We start from the raw sequence: 21,106 nt of genomic DNA, 5'->3' as shown, positions 1-21,106 counted from the left end.
GTTTACAGCGAATGGCCCGTTAAAATTTTATGGTCTATTAAAATGTGAAGTAAAATATATTTAAGATTTTGAGGCCAAATAAAATAAATTGATAGAGTCTTATACCTATCCTGAATTCTAAAAAGGTATAGCAAGAGCCAAATAGATCCTTGACTTATTTGAATCTTTAATAAAAAAAAAAAAACATACCAAGACTGTATTATATTTTAACATAATTTCAAAATTGCTTGGAATTAAATTGCATGATGCATCTCTGAATGTCTTTTGGATGTTTTTGTTGTTAGGTTGCTGTTTCATTTGTTGAATCAAAGATTTGATCTATTGGTTATCTCTTGTTGTTGGTTGCTGTCAATGTAAAAAATATAGTTCACCTGTAGCCTTCAACAATGAGAAAAACTCATACTGTATTGTAAGTCAGGTATAAAAGGTCTAGTCATGTAAAATGTGAAACAATTCAAAGATGACATTTCTAATTTCTCGATAAGAGCATATCAATTGCCTGTGTAGAAACTGTAAGTTCCACATTTAAAGTGCAAAATATGTTATCTTCATTCTTGTGATTTAAAGTTCACTTGAACGATAATCCAAAACAAACAGGGTTTATCAAAGAGGATTCCCCTATTAAATCCGGATCTCCCGTTAAGACATGATCTATGGTAAAATTTGCTTTGAATCGATATATCGTACATACATGTTAAATTCCTTGATTATTTCTTTAAGTCTATCTGTAAAGCTAGTTCAGTTGTATCCAAGGTTTGAGTATGATCGGCCTATGCTTGAATTACTAGGGCAGTCTTCAAAATAAACTTTTGAATCTAATGGCCCGAAGCTGAATTTTAAGAAAATTTTAGTTAGATTATATTGGCCTGTGGAGATGATTTTTACAAGCCCGACAGAAGTTTTACAAGCCTGGGCTGTTGGCCTGTGGTTGAGCTTGAAGACTGCTAGGGACTTGGGAGTTTTCTCAGATAAATTGGCAGATCTTTATATTGCTTTATTTATAGAATTAACCCAATGGGAAACATTTTTGTCTGTATTACCATACAAACATTTGGAAACAAAATTTAGCATGAATGGTGAGGTTTTGAAAATAGTCAGGAATTCACTTTTGATGGGGCAAAAAAAAAAAAGGTGTATCCTCAGAATTAAGTCACTATCCTGGCTTAAGCCTTGCACTAAATTTTGATGCCTACCCTAACACATTTTATGGCCCTATTTGGTTATGCATCTTTACAGTCAAGTCATTTTCGGTTAAGTACCAGTGTCCAGAACTTATCCCTATACATGTATAGTCCAAGGAAAATATTTTTCCCACCTTCATCTATCTGCACAGAGGTTGAATTGTTAAGGAAACCAGTATATATTTGCTTGGCCTAATGTGACCAATATGGCTGCTGGATGGGAAATTTTATTTAGGACCTTTTGGAAAGTAAATAAAAAAAAATGCCTTCTTAACCAGGTTAATGTCTCATTGGCAGATACCCCCACATTTCTTTTATTAATACCTTTTAAGATATTAAGATTTAAAGGATTTCATTCTAGTTTCATTTATCAGAGCAAATTTTTGTGGCTATTGGTTAATTTAAACATTGGAAATATTTGTATGATTAAGTGATGAATTTGAAGATCTTGATAAATTTGGAGTTACTGCCCTTTGAAACAGTGTACTATAAAAAAGGTAATGTTATTGTCCTATGAAGGTCAAGGTCATTTGCAGACACTGGGCATACAGTCAAAACCAGGTAAATGCTTGTTGGACCTTAATTAAAAGCTCTCTGAGTCATAAATCTTTATCGTCCTGAACATGCATGTACTATTTGCCACTGGAGTTAAACAATCAACAATCAATCAATCATAAAACTTTACACTGTACTCGGAGTACAAGATTTGTGCTGGAAACACCAAATCCAGTATTTTGATTGGTTGAATTCTGAGTCTGAGTACTATAATCATACTCAACATTTTTAGTCCCCTACCGACGAAGTCGAAGGGGACTTTAGGTTTGCACTCTGTCCGTCTGTCTGTCTGTCCATCCATCCGTCAGTCCGGCAAATCAGTTTTCCACACTTTTTTTCATCGTGCTTGAAGACATTGATTTGATATTTGGTATATTGTTTCATCATGACAAGTTACAGATCAAGTTCGAATTTTGTTCCGGTCTGTTGATTTTGTGATAGTTATGATCTTTAGACTTAGAAAATTCACTTAATAATCAGTTTTCCACCCTTTTTGTCTCACCTTGACATAGTCAAAAAGCGAGACATAGGTATGCTGTTTCTGGGGTCGGCGGTGGCGGAGAGGGTGGCGGCGGCGTCAACAATGTATTAGTTTGTGATTAGGTCTAGTTCATGGTGAACCACTAGTGGTAGGTCAATGATATTTGGTATGCAGTTGTATTAGCATTGGCACATCTCATTACCATGGAGATTATTTGGCCTCGCCCCCTCAGTCAAGGTCTATTGACTTTGAAACCTTTCATAGTTTACATGTATTAGTTTGTGATTAGGTCAATTTATGGGGAACCACTATATATATATAGTGGTAGGCCAATGATATTTGGTATGCAGTTGTATAAGCATTGGCATATCTCATTTCCATGGAGATTATTTGGCTCCGCCCCCTTAGTCATGGTCTATAGACTTTGAAAATTTTGCTGAGTAATAACATGTATTAATTTGTAATTAGGTCAGTTCAAGGGGAACCATTAGTGGTAGGCCAATGTTAATTGGTGTTCAGCTGTATAAGGATTAGCACATCTCATTTCCATGGAGAATATTTGGCCCCGCCCCCTCAGTCATGGTCTATTTACTTTGAAACTTTTGCTTAGTTTACATGCATTAGTTTGTGATTAGATCAGTTTAAGATGAACTGCTAATGTTAAGTCAATGATATTTGGTATGCAAATTTATTGGCATTTGCAAGTGTCGTTTCCATGGAGATTATATAGCCCCACCCCTGATCATGGTTCATTGACTTTGAAACTTTTACATAATTTACAAGTTAATATTTGTGTTTAGGTTTGTTTAAAGGGAACGACTTATAATAAGACAATGGTATTTGGTATGCAGTTGTATTAGCATTGGCACATCTCATTCCATGGAGATTGTTTAGCCATGTACAATTTTGTACCTTCAGTCATGGTTTATTGACCTTGAATATTTGCATAACTTACATGTTAAAGTATTACTATTTTAATTTCAACATTTGCATTATCAAAATTACAAAAAGGGGAGACATATCTCTGTGATAACAGTTTATTTTCTTCATACTTGAAGATATTGATTTGATATTTGTTATACTGTATAGTTTACACCATGACAAGTTATAGATCAAGTTTGCATTTTGTTCCAGTACAGTGAATTGTTAACCGGTAGGGGACTATGTATTGCCATGCAATACTCTCAGAATGCTTGTTATGACTGCAAGGCCAGGTAATGTGATTTTTTATGCCCCACCTATGATAGTAGTAGGGACATTATGTTTTCTGGTCTGTGCGTCCGTCATTTTGTCTCTCCGTCTGTCAATGTCCAGCTTCAGGTTAAGTTTTTGGTCAAGGTAGTTTTTAATGAAGTTAAAGTCCAATCAACTTGAAACTTAGTACACATGTTCCCTATGATATGATCTTTCTAATTTTAATGCCAAATTAGAGTTTTGACCCCTAATTTCACAGTCCACTGAACATAGAAAATGATAGTGCGAGTGGGGAGGTTTATAAGTTTTTGGTCAAGGTAGTTTTTGATGAAGTTGAAGTCCAATCAACTTGAAACTTAGTACACATGTTCCCTATGATATGATCGTTCTAATTTTAATGCCAAATTAGAGTTTTGACCCCAATTTTACGGTGCACTGAACATAGAAAACAGCCTGATATTATTCTTCATAGATGAATGTCCTAGAAAAAATTTTGTAAACACCCTGGAAGATTTTGTTTCAAATTGAGTGGAAACTCTGAAAAAAAAACAGTAATTGAACTTCGGCAAACACACATTTATAAGAACAGAATAAACAAATAGTTATTGAAAACAGGTCATTGAACAGAAATGGGGACTAATGGGCTCTAAGTTTCTGTTCAATTAGTTAATCAATTGCTTTTCAGTCAAACTGGGCTATGTCAAATAGTGTTATTAAACTGGAAAAAGAATTATAAACAGATGTCATATTTTTATATATTGAATATCAAATTTATGATCTCCAGCTCTTTTTTTCTAGATTTGGGTATGAAAAAAAGTTTATAAACAGATGTCATATTTTTTTATCTCCGGCTGTGTCTATCAGCAAATATTTAATTTCACATTTAATTTATATATTTTAAGAGAAAAATATGTAATTATCATTAATGTAACTGAATAAGTTTGATTACAGATAAAATGATGAATGCATGTGATCAGTCATTAAGTGCCAATCTGCCTAAGAATCAGGCAGTGGTGAAAACATGACAAACAAAAACCCACTCAAGTTTACATTAATTTATGTTCAAATTGTATAAAGAAAATTGCACAAATATAACATTCTGTTCCTTGTCCTGTTCTGGTAATTCAAGATATAATTTGGTTGAAATGCACTAGAAATTAACAATTAAGGGGAGCTAACTCTGTAATTTGCTTCTAACCAAAATTTATCTAGAGATTTCTCGATTTACCAGACACACAGAAATGAAAGACCTACCATTTTCAACTCAGGATGAGGGTAACTTCTAAATTGGAGTGTTAGATCGGTAGGTTTTTTCGGTCATGTTTTTTTTCTTTCGAAACTGCCTGATTCTTACAAAGACTGGCACTATAAAATTAGCCAATGTTTCCCCTGCAATCTTTAAAAACCAGTCCCTCTCCATGGGAGGGGTATGCTGTTTACCTATGTCTATCCATGATTCAATCATCCTTAGTTACACTTTTGTCCCATTGTTTTTAGGACTAAAACACTTTACAAATCAGAACTAACTGAAATTTGGTATCAGTCTTTATGTGAGCAAGATGTATACGTAACACTTATTGGTCAATGTATGGAGTTTGTACCATTATTCCCAGGAACTATGATTCAGAATCAGGTTTTTGGGTTGTACCCCCTGTTAAGTCAAAGTATTATTAGTGTTTATTTTTGATTTTGTGGTTTTGCCAAAGTCTGCACACATGCATAAAGAAAATATGTAGATATATAAATTTATGGTTAACCTATGCCCACAAAATCCACTAAAATTGGTGTTCCACGAATTATAATGAATACAGTATTCATAAATACTTCTGCTCGATGCTAAAAATACATCCTTCCTTACTGCTGTCCATCACATTTTCTTTCCTGTTTGTATAATCTGACAATTTTTGAAATTTAGACTTTCCTGGTGGCAGTAGTCGCTTTGAAACCTTTCCAGCAACAAATGGTTAATCTAACGATTGAATTACAATCTCATGACTAAATGATTGTTACAAATTCTGAAAAAATCATTTTACACTTTGTAACATGGATGTTTATTTTCACTGTTCAGTATTTTACTTGATTTGGGTCAATCGGTTCAAAAACAGCATGAGACCAGAGGGTAACGAGTTCTTGACGGTATGACGAATTATCGTAATTTGCTTTTTTTAATTTTTTTTGTCCGGAAAAAACTAAAGGGTATTGAATCCCGCTTAATTTTTTTTTTCAGTGTTGAAAAGATTCTCATTAGGATAGAATAATCTGAAAGTTTTCATTCAGTAAGACATTTCTGGACTAACATCAAGGAGTATGATTTAGAGCTAATTGAGTTGATAAGTTCTAGTTTGACTTTGAATGAATGTCATAAAAAATTTTACATAATTAGCAAAGAATTAGCATTTGTTATCAAAATAAGACTATTTTTAAATCACAACACTGATTGAAACACTGCAGGGTAGTTTTTTTAAGTCACGACGAACTAATCAATATGATATTATGGTAATCGTTCAGTATGTTTTGTATTGTTCAATGTTTTTTTTTGTGGCACCATATATGTTGAATTAAAAGATATGGGATATATTGGCCAATGAGACATGATGCAACCCAGCAACAAAAACAAAAATCTGCTCTCTGTTTTTAATTTTTTTTTCTCTCTGACTAAGATCATGCTCAGTGACATCTATATATATGTCTGGTGGTTAAAAAAACCTTACTTTTTCTCGAATTATTAAAAAAATGTATCAATTGAAAATTGATCTATCATTGAGAGCAAATAAAAATTCATACGTATTATATCCAAGGTGAATTTGCCAGATTGAGTTGAAACCATAGTTACATAATTATGCTTTTGTAAGGGAAATCAGCCTCCTGATTATATGAAATGAGGGGCCTCGGTGGCCGAGTGGTCTAAGTAGTCAAACTACTGTAATCACTAGCCAGTCAACACTGAGGTAGTAAGATCTAATCTCGCACAGCGGCAGGTGCACTCGACTCCAATCTTAATTTACTAGGATTGTCAGTTTTCCTACCAAAGGTTGGTGGTTCTCTCAGGGCACTCTGGCTTCCTCCACCAATAAAAACTGACTGCCACGAAATAGCACAATAGTGTTGAAAGGAAGTGGCATTGAACACCAATCAATCAATCAATCAATTAATCCTGATTATATGAAATTGTTTTTGAGGCAAAATGCAGTAAATATCACTTAAATCCAGATATGAATTTAAGGCGATATAATCAAAACATGTTGTCTTTTGGGAAATGTGACATTGACATGAAATTCAAGGGCCATTAACCAAGAAAAATCTTTCAGGACATTTTGTTATTTGGTTTAGTGCTTTGAAAAAAAATCAGAAACCTGCAAAATATATTAAATTTATACAATTATCAGCATGCCTTTACTGAGTATTTTCTTTTTCTATGCAAACTTAAATTATATAATCAGTCTTTGAAGTACAAGTGATGGATTTCAAATAAAAATAATTACAATTTTTTTCCCAATGGAGGATAAGGATCTGCCTGATCAAGGTTACATTGATGTAGATAATAGCCAAAGTACATATTAGATCAAAGTCTTTTTATGTAACACATGTCCTTTGATAGTAGTACATTTGTACTCTTAAATGAAGATTGAAACTTTTGATTGGTCAAAAGAAAAGTACAAATTTCTGTGTGTGGACTAATAAGGGTAGAGATTTAAATTTTTATAGTTGATATCATATTATACTTTGAGTTTTTGGTTGGAATACTTACATGCCTTTTACCTGCGTCATCAAAGGCGGAAGCCAGTCTAGTAACCTCTCTTCTCCTTCCGACTGTCCGTCCATCCATCCGTCCATCCTAAAGAAAACTTTTATCAAAGTTTTTTTGGCTTCTATGTAAAGGAATGATTTTATATTTGGTTTGCAGCTTTATAATGTTGAAAAGTAGTGAGTAAGCCATTTTTACATCTGCCATATTATCCACTTCCTGTTTGGCGTTAGTTTGAAATTTTACAAACTCATTGTACAAGGAATTTTTTTTATGTCATGTCATAGGTTTACTATATTAAGAGTTTAGAATTATGGTTCTTAGGTAGAATTTTATGTCTGTCTGACAGGGTTTATCTCACCTTGACCTCATTTGTCATAGTTCATAGTTCAATGTTAAATTTTTGGTGATTAGGTTAACTGAACATTTTTCAATAAGCCATCTATAGTGGGTGTAAAGAATGTTGTAAAAAAAAAAAATACTGTGGAGTCATTTATTTTCGTGGGTACTAATTTTCGTGGATTAAGGAAAACTTACATGTTCATGGATATTTATTTTCGTGGTTTTTGACAATGTCTGCGTACGAGCCTATAGTAAATTTGCCATTCGTTGAACTTTTAATTTCGTGGTTAACATGTAACCATGAAATCCACGAAAATTGGTATCCAAAGAATAATAATGAATCCACAGTAACAAAAATTCCAAACTCCAAGGAAAATTCAGATTAGAAAATTCCTTATCAAATGCAAAATCAAAAGCTCAAACACATCAAACGAATGTAAAACGATCATATTCCTGACTTAGTACAGGCATTTGTAGAAAATGGTGGATTAAACCTGGTTTTCTAGCAGGGTTTATCTGACCTTGACCTTATTTTCATGACTTAAGTTTCTGCAGCATGTGTGCTATTGTATGTTTTTTTGGCTGTCATAAATAAAACTAAAGAAAATTGAGTTCAGTTTCAAACCCAAAAATTCTGATAAGATTTTACCCTTTTTTGAAGAGTATATTATTTCACAGTTGCTTTATGAACTTGAATAAATTAGAGCAGCCCTCAGACCAATTTCTTTCACAATTTTTACCTTTTTTTTTTATTATAAAAAAGATATTTAAGATGTCTATTTCTTATAATTTCAGCAGGACTGACTTCCCTTTGAAACAAACTGATAGTAAATTACATTACAACTATAAAGGAACAAAATGAAAAATGAAAAATGTGATTTGGTCTTAATAGCTGAAAAGTAAAGTTGAAATTTTGACCCCCAAAAAGTTGGAATGCAATTTAATTCACACCGGGATTGAAAAATTTGATACATTTACACCCTAAGTTGATTAAATTGTTAGTTTAGAAGGTAGGTTGTTTAAATGGCTACATCTGTGACGATTTTTAACATAATTGTACAAAACCGTTGTCACTGATGTGCAACTTTTCGTAATTTGTAAAGAAATGTTGAGGCATTTAACTTGTGATTGAGTGGGAGAGTTGACATGTTTGTGCATATTTTAGGGTCTGCATGGGAAAGGTACTTCATTTCTGTATAATTTTTGTTTTTTAGCGCATTTTTCTTCTTTTTTTTCAATTTTTTTTTGATATTTTTGCTCATTTATTCTCTACTTTTTTTATATTTTAGCACCCCCACTATTCTCTATTCTTTATATTTTAGCACCCCCACTATTCTCTATTCTTTATATTTTAGCACCCCCACTATTCTCTATTCTTTAGTTTTTTGGTGCATTTTTCTCTATACCTTATTTTTTTGGGACCTTTATTGTGATTTTTTCCCATTATTCTCTATTCTGTTAACTTCATCCAGACCCTTATATTTACAAGTTACCTTGTTGCTAGAAGCCGAAAAAAAAAGAAACCGATTAAACACTGTGTCATGGAAGTATTTATGAACTGTTTTTCAAAAGTCTTTAATTCCTTTCAAAGCTTTTACTACGAAAAATATTACATAACATCCCATTAGAATACAAATACGATTTTTTTTTTTTTTTAGAAAATTACCCTTTTTATTTTGAATGACTCGACAAAACTGTTAATCTTGGTAATTTATGGTTTCATATAATTTGAAATTCAAATTTTAATAACCACATTATTTACAATAATAATCATAAAAGTTAAAAAATTATGATGTATATTATATAACCAAAGTGGTACTGAGCTTTTGTAGTATGGGACTTTGTCAACAAAGATACTAGATTTACAAATCGTGTGATCTCGAAAATTAAATGGAGAAAGAATGTTCGCTTGAGATAAAAAAATATAAATTGATGTTTGAGTAATGACTGAGAAAATCAATACTTGTAAATTGATAGTTGTCATTAAGGAATGATTCAAAGTTGAGTATTAATGTAAGGTATAATTTTCATTTGAAGAAGAATCGTGAATGTCCTTGAGTGTTTTAGGTCTTTATTATTAAAGAATATTACAAGAGTGAAAATGAAAAAAAAATTGTGATAAATTGTAATGCTTCTTTTTGGAAAAAGGTAAAATTTAAGATTTAATTGTTTCTATGAAGGTCATCTTTAAGGGAGCTACCATTTGATTTTTATGGGGGGGGGGGGGGGGGGGGGCGCTAGGATGAAACTTGAAAAAAAGGCAGGACAGGAGTTTTTAGTAAAAAAAAAAAAGGCAGGATGAGCAACTTGGCAAAAAAAAGGCAGGATGACAATTTATGCAAAAAAAGTCAGGATAAACTAATAAAAAAAAATGCAGGACAGAATAGAGTGAAAATAAAAAGGCAGGACAGAGATTACAACTAAAAAAAAAAGGCAGGACAAAATTTTTCATCCTAGCCACCCCATAAAAATCAAATGGTAGTTCCCTTAAATTGTAGATATATTATCAAACAAGGCCTAAAAGGATTCAGAATGAGGGATGTTACACCCCCCCCCCCCCCCCAAAAAAAAAAGCAACAAAAAACCCAAACCCAACATAGACAAATTATCATTTTCTTCAAAACAGTAATGTAAACTGTTACAGTATTAACAATACGATTCTTTCCTAGGAATTTAAACTAAAAGGTGTAGAAACTTTGGCATTTTATTCATTTGAATAATTATGAAAAAAAGATCAGAAGGCTATAAAATATAACCCTGGAAAATGTTAAATCACTGAATGATCGACACACCAAACAGATCTGTTAACTACAAAAACAATCCACAATTATACTATGGTGTCATTTGTTGCACTGAAAATTTTTATTCAATTAAAACTTCTGGCAACCAAACTTTCACTTGACAATGAAAAATAATATACTTAAAAACTCAAAAAATTTATTGGACATTAGGTTCTGTAACAAATTTTGACAAGGGTTTTACAGGGTTTTATTGTCGGAACAGCTGTTTTAATTGCAGGCCATTCTGTTCAGGAATGTTTTTTGCTGTAAATTTTTGTACCCTACATTCAATGGATATAAAAGGTTTGCCACGTGGAATGAAATTGATTACGTGTAACTTACACAGGTGTTCATCATCAGGTGATATTGACGAGGCTGGGAATGGTGTACCCCACATGACCAAGTACGATAAAAAATTGGGAAAATAGCGTCGCTAGCATTTTTTTTTGATTTGTTGTAAAGGTTGTAACTTAAAATATGATGTGGCAAATAGTGAAAGAATTTTTAGGCACCTTATGCTAACGGAAGGGAAGAGGGAGCATTTTTCTACTTGAAGATAAAAGACATTCCTACGTACCCTCGAAGATGCAATGCATATCATATCATTTTCTGTTTTATTATGAACATAATATTTTAAAAATTCTTTTATTAGAATTAGAGTGTGAAAAATTTATGATGACAATTTGATATTTCTGTAATTTTGCACTCGAAATTCAAAAAATTACAAATATAATTTCCATTTGATCAATGTAACCTGAGCGGGAATACATTTTAATTTTTTGTTCTTGTGCAGAGTTACAAGGTTTTTTTTCTAGTTGCTTTCTTTGTAAGTATACTGATTTATGAAGAAAGTTTTTAAAAAACATTATGTGTCTAATGTATATACATGTTCATACATTTTAAATTTAAATTATATGTTTAAAAGATGATATCATTAAGAATTGAATTTGAAAAGACAGGCATAATTAAAAATTCAAAAATTTACATACCAAAATAGGGTGGATTTTATTTTGTTGTATTAAAATAAACTTACATCAGATATTCAAATCAAGAAAAGAAAAATGAATTACATGCATGATTTGGAAAAGTCGGATTTGTTCATCTTGAAATCAACAAATCATTTGTTTTGGACACACAGAATCAGATAAAATTTAGTTAAATGTTCTCATATTTCAGAATTTAAAATTTTAATGAGGGAAACTAATTGATCCTCAGTTGTCTTGAAAAAATAAAAAAAGATTTTTGTTCTGTTTTTCTTTCTTCATTTTTTAGAATTTGAATTCAAAGGAAGATAACTCTTGTAAATTTGAGGTTTAAAGATTGCAGAGTAAGGGGAACTCACTCTGTTGTCCTTCAAATCCAAGTGAAATTTTGATATGATCTTTTTTTTTGCATTAGAGAAGATGTAGGTAAAACTTCATCATACAGTATTTTCAAGAAATCATTAAGATGCAACCTGATTAAACATTTTTTGTCGAAATGTTGCAGAAGTGAGACATATAGATTACATCCTAGATTACATCTTCGTCATCAATATTTAGATTCAGTCTGTGGTTAAAGTTTTAGGAATTTTTGGAAATTTGGACAGAAACTTGACCAAAAGGCAGTTATTATCCAGAGCAAAATTTTGAAAATATATTATTCATTTTTTCATATTTTATCGATAAATGAACATAGTGTTTTTTTTACAGTTTTTTTTACAGTTAACAAGTTGAAAATACAAATGTATATAAAAACCTATTAAACAATTGCAGATTTATTATTGGTGTATACACCAATAATAAAGGTCCAATTAACATACACAGACGACAAAACACAAATTAAAAGTAGCACACATACATGTATAATAATATATTACACATTCTTCACAATAACCTTTTGCACCAACAGACCTGCATGGCACTCTTTTAATTTGTTTGAAAATTTCGTAAAAATTCTATTGACCTGCAATTCAATTTCAATGTTAAAAGTCTCAAAGTAAGTTATAGTTTGTTTTAAAGTCCCAGATTTTACATGACTCTAAGGTTTTAGCTCTTGTAGTTTCTTCATTGACTTAGCTTTCAATGTGATACTTTAATTTATGTTGAATAATTTAGGTGACATGGTTGTATTTTTTTTTTACTATGGTTAACCAGATCCTTTTTAATTCACAATGGTTGTCAAGTTGAGATTTGAGCTTGGTTAACCATGGTCAACCATGGTCACTAAGTTAGAAAACCATGGTTGTCAAATTGACCATGGCCAACCACTTGAGATTTGAGTTTGTTCAACCATGATCACAAAGGTGGAAAACCATAGTTGACCATGGTGTAAAGCACATCCAATAAAATTGAGAATGGAAATGTGGAATATGTCAAAGAGACAACAACCCGACCAAAGAGCAGATAACAGCCGAAGGCTACCAATGGATCTTCAAGGCAGCGAGAAAATCCCGCACCCGGAGGTGGTCCTCAGCTGGCCCCTAAACAAAAATGTGTACTAGTTCAGTGAAAATGGATGTCACACTAAACTCCAAAACATATAAATGAACTTAAAGTAAAAAACATACAAAACTAACAAAGGCCAGAGGCTCCTGACTTGGGACAGGCGCAAAAATGTGGCAGGGTTAAACATGTTTTGTGAGATCTCAACCCTCCCCCTATACCTCTAGCCAATAAATAAAGCACCACTTCTTTCCATAGATACACTTTACACAATTTCTTGTTTTTGCTAAAAAAAAAAAAACCAAAAAAAAAACCAAATCTTGTATATTTCAAACATAACCTTGAAATTAATCCCCAATGAATTCAGAAAAATGATGTCCAAATTTTGACTCATGTCAATCACTTTTCAAAGAGTTATTTGTGAGAATCAAAAGAAATTTATGTAGGTGGTGCATTACTGGTGTTGACTTTTCACTTTCTTAACAAAATCTTTTGTATCTTGAAAAATATGTTTACCTTCAAATCTGGATTGATAATGAGATGAGGAAGACCCCTATTGATTTTGAGTCAATAGCTCAAAGGTCAAGGTTTATTAATGAGTCACAGCGTAAGGAATTTACCCAATGATGTGAGGGTCAATAGTTTAAGGTCAAGATCAGATGTAGTGGCTATTATAAGATTGAAATTTGAACAAAATTTGGGATTTGGATGTTATTTTTGGAAACATCATATCAACCTTTCAACAAACATGTTTTGAGAAAGTGACTGTAGGATGGGCAATATCCATTGGGTCAATAGGTGAAAGGTCAAAACTTATTAGGTCACATCACCTTTTGATGGACTGATAAATTGAAATTTGGGCAAAATTTTTGTTTCTATATTTTGAACCAATATGCTTAACTTCTTTATTAACTTGATTTTGATGATATTTCATGAGATGATGATTTAAAATATCTAATGATTTTGAGGTCACTACAGTTCAAATGTTAAGGTTACAGCAGACAATGATAGACTTGATATTGAGACAAAACTTTGGTTTCCAGGTGATGTCTTTGAAAATCTTCAGGAAACTTAGTTGGAGAATGTCCCTTGGAAAAAACTTAAGGCCTGTAATGATTTTTTTTATAAACAGATCAGAGGTCAATGTCACATTACCTATAAACAGACTGAAATTTTGAGAATATTTTTTTTGGGTGGACAACATTTGTTAGCTAAACATTACTGTCTTTACTTATTTTGAAGAGTAAGAGGCCTTTATGTAAAAAATGTCCTAATTGATTTTATGTCACTAGGTCAAAAGTCAAGGTTAATTTAAAAAGCAATTAATAAACTGAAAATTAGGCAATTTATGAATATCAGCAGACCTATAACAGTATACATTGCACTTGACACAAAAATCTGTTTCTTTGCCTACAAATCGATAATGTTGGAAAATGGGCCATGGAGTTTTTGAAATTTTGTAGAAAAAAGTCCAGGTATTATGTGACAAAAGGAATAAATTTAGCATGAACTACTAATTATTGTGAATAGATTTATTTTCATTGGGTATTTTTTGGTGAAATAAGGAAAAGTTGTATTTTCTTGGATACTTGAATTTGTGGTTTATTCAAATTCTACATACAATGCTATTACAAGAAAATTTGTATTTTGTTGTACACTTGAATTATCATGGTCCACTTTTATCAAGTAAAACCACAAAAATCTGTACCCCACAAATAATATGAATCCACAATTGACAGAGGGAGTCTGGAGCTATAAAACCAGGTTTAATCGACCATTTTCTACATAAGGAAATGTCTGCACCAGAAATAAGACAGTTGTTTTCCATTTGTTTGATGTGTTTGAGCTTTTGATTTTGTCATTTGATATTAGGGACTTTCCATTTTGTGAATTTTCCTTGGAGTTCTGTATTTTTGAAATTTTACTTTTAAGATAAACCCAGAATTTGTTTTAACATTGATAAGAATACACCTTATCGCTATTCAGTCCATTACGAAAAAACAATTACTTAGGCAAAGGTAACAGTATTGAGCTGAGGGAGGAAAAAATTTAGAAAGTTAAAATTTTGAGATTTTGATATTTTATGATCTCTATAAATTTCTATGCACAATACATTGTTTAAACATGGCATAAGATAGCTTCAAATGGATTTCAACGTCATGTAAGAGTTGTGTAATTTCGGAACATATCCGGACTGGAATAAATAGTGATAAGAGGTGTATAAGAACAGTGCCCAAGTTACGTAGGTTATAACCTTATTTGACCTTGACATAATTAAGAATGATTTACTTAAAGGAAAGTATTACGTTTTTCAACCACTTATCTTGACAGAATCAATAAGAAAGATTTAAAAACAGCTCAATTGATTATAATTCACATTTAATAGATTAGGTGACATTTAAATTTTGATTGAAAAATTTACACTTATTGCATGAATATTAACTGTATAAGAAATTTGGATAATTTCATTATCAAACTGTTTTATAACAATCATCATGGTTCAACCATAATATAAATGTTTATTAATTCAGAGGTTCAAAGGCCCCCCTGTGAAACAGTCTGGAACTGTTCTAGAAAATGTCCAGAATAGTAATGGAACAAAGTGCCTAGAACTGTTCCAGAACCATCCTTAATATGTTCTAGAACATATCATGGACAGTTCTAGAATGTTAAATGAGACAAATTCCTGAACAAATTCAGGTCACCGAATAATGATTTTGCAATTTCTTGGGTCTCACTAATTTTGAAAGGGTTTGTTTCCCTAGCATCCTCCTTTTGATCTACCAAATTTATGGAGCATAATATAATGTCTCCAATCTGATTTGTAGAGAAATAGTTATCTGGATAGGACAAGAAAGTTATCCTTTTAAAAATATCTTAATAGAATTGTCTTTTATCTGAATAATAGGGTCATAATCCTTCATCTGGATAGCAGAGGTAATACCTCTTGTCTCACTGATAGGAGAGTTATCTTTCTTGTTGATAGGAGAGTTATCTTTCTTGTTGATAGGAGAGTTATCTATCTTCTTGATAGGAGAGTTACCTTTCATCTGAATAGGAGAGTTATCTTTCATTTAATACAATTTTTTTTTGAATTTTTCATGTCATTTCAATTATCTGATTAACCAATTTTTTTTCTTTCTTTTTTTTTAGTACATTTTTTCTTTAATATTTTTTAAAAAGCGCCACCTACAATATCTAAGTACAAAGGAGAAACTACATTAGTGATTATAATTTTACAAGAGAGGATAATTTACGAGAGAGATTACCCTGTCATCACGACAAAGATTGAAGATTGAAGATCTTTCATCTGAATAGGAGATAATCTTTCATCTGAATAAGAAAGTTATCTTTCTTCTGAATAGGAGAATTATCTTTCATCTGAATAGGAGAGTTATCTTTCATCTAAATAGGAGAGTTATCTTTCATCTGGATAGGAGAGGTAATACCTCTTGTCTCACTGATAGGACAGTTGTCTCCCATCTGGATTGGAGAGTTATCTTTTATCTGGATAGAGTGTTCCCTATCTTTGATCTGAATAGGAGAGTTATCTTTCATCTAGATGGGGTAGTTATCTTTTATCTGGATAGGAAAATTATTTTCAGCTTGATAAGAGAGTTTTCTTTCATCTGGATAGAGTGTTATCTTTGATCTGAATAGGAGAGTTATCTTTCATCTGGATAGAGTGTTATCTTTGATCTGAATAGGAGAGTTATCTTTCATCTGGATAGAAGAGTTATCTTTTATCTGGATAGAGTGTTATCTTTGATCTGAATAGGAGAGTTATCTTTCATCTGGATAGAGTGTTATCTTTGATCTGAATAGGAGAGTTATCTTTCATCTGGATAGAGTGTTATCTTTGATCTGAATAGGAGAGTTATCTTTTATCTGGATAGAGTGTTATCTTTGATCTGAATAGGAGAGTTATCTTTCATCTGGATAGAGTGTTATCTTTGATCTGAACAGGAGAGTTATCTTTCATCTGGATAGAAGAGTTATCTTTTATCTGGATAGAGTGTTATCTTTGATCTGAATAGGAGAGTTATCTTTCATCTGGATAGAGTGTTATCTTTGATCTGAATAGGAGAGTTATCTTTCATCTGGATAGAGTGTTATCTTTGATCTGAATAGGAGAGTTATCTTTTATCTGGATAGAGTGTTATCTTTGATCTGAATAGGAGAGTTATCTTTCATCTGGATAGAGTGTTATCTTTGATCTGAATAGGAGAGTTATCTTTCATCTGGATAGAAGAGTTATCTTTTATCTGGATAGAGTGTTATCTTTGATCTGAATAGAAGAGTTATCTTTCATCTGGATAGAAGAGTTATCTTTCATCTGGATAGAGTGTTATCTTTCATCTGAATAGGAGAGTTATCTTTCATCTGGATAGAAGAGTTATCTTTTATCTGGATAGAGTGTTATCTTTGATCTGAATAGGAGAGTTATCTTTCATCTGGATAGAGTGTTATCTTTGATCTGAATAGGAGAGTTATCTTTTATCTGGATAGAGTGTTATCTTTGATCTGAATAGGAGAGTTATCTTTCATCTGGATAGAGTGTTATCTTTGATCTGAATAGGAGAGTTCTCTTTCATCTGGATAGAAGAGTTATCTTTTATCTGGATAGAGTGTTATCTTTGATCTGAATAGGAAAGTTATCTTTCATCTGGATAGAAGAGTTATCTTTCATCTGGATGGGGTAGTTATCTTTTATCTGGATAGGAAAATTATTTTTCAGCTTGATAGGAAAGTTATCTTTGATCTGGATAGGAGAGTTATTTATTATCTGGATAGATTTATTTTTCATCTGGATAGGAGAGCTATCTTTTATCTGAGTAGGAGAATTATGTTTCATCTTGATAGAATTATCTTTCTTCTGATAGAAGAATTGTCTTTCATCGAGATAGGGAGTTATCTTTTATCTTGATAGGAGAGTTATCTTTCTTCTTGATAAGAGAGATGTGTTTTTATTATCAAACTGTTTTATTATGATCATCATGGTTTAACCATTATAAATTTTTATTAATTGAGTGGTTCAAAGGTTAAAAGTTTGTGTGCTTTCTTGGGTCCACTTTATTTTGAAGGTATTGCCCTTCCCCTTTTGATCCAGCAAATTTATGGAAGAGTTATTTCCTATCTGGATAGGAGAGTTATCTTTCATCTTGACAGACAGGTGCAGGGGACATCGTAATACCAAGTGACCATCCCTGTGTTAGTTTGGCTTGTAAGGTCTCTCACATGTACTATTCTTACAAGATTTTTCTGAAATTTGATCAAAGTTTTATATCGGCATTGTCTTGGTGGATTTCAGAAATCTGGGTTCTGATCAACTATTCATAAGGATGTTTGTTCCATGGAAATATTAATTATATGGAAAATTGCATTGCAATTTTAAAGCGTTCTAAAGCCAACATTTCTTGTAGGATTGTTATGAAATTTATATCATATGTTTATATCAGCAATGTCTTGGACAAGTTAAAAAAGCAATGCTGATAAATTATTTTTCATGAGTTATGTCCCTTGGAAAAGTAAATTCTATAGAAAATTGTGTTGTAAACGAACACTCTGAAGCAGTAACATTTTTTTTCTTCAGATTTTGATGATATTTCATATCAAAGGTTTACATCAATTAAGTCTTTGACAAATTAAAAATGAGTGCCACTCAGTTATTTTTAAAGGAGTTATGTCCCTTTTCAATAAAATTTATATTGAAAATTGCATTGTAAGCACTCCAACATTTCTTGTTAAATTTTTATGAAATTTATAACTACGAATATAAATGCAGATAACAAGGATACTTTTACAAGAAAAGTTAAAAATTTACAAGAGTTCCCATAATATAGCAAACCATCCAAGAACCACAACTCGTGCAAATTGGAGACAATTTAAGTTTGAAAAAAACCCAGATACATGCATGTATGTACAAAATTGTACATCATAAGTTTAAATATGTAATTCATGAAATATTTTCTTTTTTTTTTCTTCAGAAAAAAGTTAATTTTGATGGAAAGATTTGTATAACATTTATAAGGTATAATTGAATAAGAAATTTTGAAATATTAGGAAACGTGGTATAATTACACATTGAGTTATGCAAATGAGACAACTATCCATAAAGACCAAAGGACAAAACTGTGAAAGGTCATTACACTACATTGAATGGATTTTGACCATACTAATATGACATTATTTTTATTCAATTGTGTACTGGTAATTGATTATATTAGAGATAAATCTTTTGAACAAAATTATATAATTTAATGATATTAATAGTTAGTAAAGATAATAGACAAGTGCAGGATAATAGTAAATAAAAAAACTTCATATTTATAACTTCATAATATATATAAGGAAAACTTTGCAAATGGGCATGTTTTAGAATTTTTGAGGAACTTCTTATTTTCAATATACCAATTTCTAAAATAAAAAAAAAAAATGTTTTAAATGAACTTCAGAACCTTTAATGTCACCATACAGTCAATGCTTGATGAAAACATTATGATACCAGTGAGTTTTGAAAAAAGGGGGGTGTTTCTATATTTATGTGTCAATAAAACTGATAAACATTTAGAAAAGGATAGTTTTCAATACGATTGGTCATTTGATTATTGTGTATTTGCTAGTATTGCAATTTGATGAAATTGAACTATTTTTTCCTAATTAAAATTCAAAATGGCTTGAAATAAATTATGATTTCATCTTTCCTTAACTATAAGATTGCTATTTCATTAACATAATTAACTGGCAAATAGTTTTTTCATACAATTTCATTAAAAGAATAAATTTAATCATCTATAATTTTATAACTATGAATTAAAAATAACGAGAAATTAATTATTAGTTTTATCTTTTCTTTAAAAAGCTAATGAAATTTCTGAATGTAATAAAATTAACCATTCATTAATTAGTCTTGGCCTTAGAGAGATTAGCAGGTAGTTTAATTTCATTACCGATTATTAGCAGTTACTAAGTTGTGAGGTATAAGTAGTGAGGCACATCAGTGGGGTAACCATGTTTCATTTAAAATCTGTAGGATTTAAAACCATGATCCATTAATTGTTAAGTGTTTTCTTTCAAATCTATTATTAGATCACCTTAAAACCAGGTGAAAATTGATATTATCGGAATCCTTTGGTATTTAACCAGAGATCTAGGTTTTTAAAAACGTCGTTGAACACAATAAGTTCAACTTTGACATGTAAAGGCTCGTATCCAATAGCAGTGTGGTTCCCAAACAAATATTTTTCTAAAGCTTGAAATTGACAATCTATTAAAGAAATGGAGATCGTCAATTTCCAAATATGGAAACTAACCTGACTTTGGGATGTAAACAGTGGAATGTTTTGTTATGATTTTCCATAATTTGAGGATAAATTTCCATGAACAATGCAAACATCAAATGGTAAGAATTTATAGGAAAAATGTTTTTAAAGGTCATCTTTTTGTATCCAGTTGATTAATGAATGGGTTTACCTGACATATCCAGGTGTGTCCAATTACACCTGTTAGTTTCCTCTTTGATGTTTGGAGGAAAAGCGTTATTAACAAATAGATATAAACAAATTGGTTGTTATAGATATATTTATTGATCTTTTGGGAAACTTTCTTTGTTGTGTACAAATGTAAAAACTTGTATGATAAGATGGGAGGAGTTGGACATGTTTCTTGAATTTGCAAAGTTTAAATGGTAGTTTTACTTTGAAGATAAAATGTTGTGTAAATTAATGGAACACCCTACTGTTCTTAAATTTAATTTGAAATGCTGCAAAATTTTAAAAAGGGGGATGGGTGTAGCATACAGCACAATTCTCGGGTACACCCTATTCTCTATTGATCAGCCTCCTTAATCCCCTGTCCTTGTGTTATAAAATACTTATGTATTTAATTAAAATTTTTAGCTTTCAGTACATGCATTGTTAAAAAATGGCTACTTGATAGCAAAAACAGATTATTTGTTAGCTACAATCGAAAGCTCATTTCTCACATTTTTTATGAGACATGTATTTACAATTGGCCTGGCTACACTGGTACCTTGCAAAAGATGCCTTAATCAAGATTCCAGTAATTGAAGCTTAATCTTTGTTTTTCCCCGGTGTGATGCGTTGCTGGGACATAATAGAATTATTATGTTTAGTCAGTCCACTTTTGTAAGTGCTCTCAAATGTACAATTCCTGCCAGATTTTATGAAATTTATATCAAATGTTTACAGAACAGAGAATAATGAGGCATAAAATAAAGAAAACAGGGCCCAAAAAATAAAGAATAGTGAAAAAGAGGCCAAAAGATAAAAAGAATAGAAAATAATGGGCAAAACAAAAAAAAAATAGAACAGAGAAACATTGCCTTCAAAATTAAAAAATACAGAATTGAAGAACCCCTATCCAGACCCTAATATATTAAAGAA

The 21,106-nt window shown here is 31.4% G+C and overlaps 1 protein-coding gene across 5 annotated transcripts in view; it reads left to right on the top strand.

Annotated features, from left to right (window-relative positions):
- The window catches only part of LOC127720668 (protein polyglycylase TTLL10-like), a 170,451-nt gene that overhangs the window by 109,005 nt on the left and 40,340 nt on the right, over nt 1–21,106 (top strand). The window contains exon 1 of one of the 5 annotated variants that reach the window (XM_052227384.1): nt 19,829–20,103. The exons of the other annotated variants lie outside the window; for them this stretch is intronic. Within the exon in view, the coding sequence (XP_052083344.1) occupies nt 20,088–20,103 (16 nt within the window). The 5' untranslated portion in view covers nt 19,829–20,087. Of the gene's footprint in view, nt 1–19,828; nt 20,104–21,106 lie in introns of those variants that run through there. 5 annotated transcript variants of the gene reach the window in all.

Source organism: Mytilus californianus, unplaced genomic scaffold (assembly GCF_021869535.1).
Source record: "Mytilus californianus isolate M0D057914Y unplaced genomic scaffold, xbMytCali1.0.p SCAF_11, whole genome shotgun sequence".
Taxonomy (NCBI): Eukaryota; Metazoa; Mollusca; class Bivalvia; order Mytilida; family Mytilidae; genus Mytilus; species Mytilus californianus.
The sequence above is the reverse complement of the archived record's forward strand: the minus strand, read 5'-3'. Positions and strand labels throughout refer to the sequence as shown.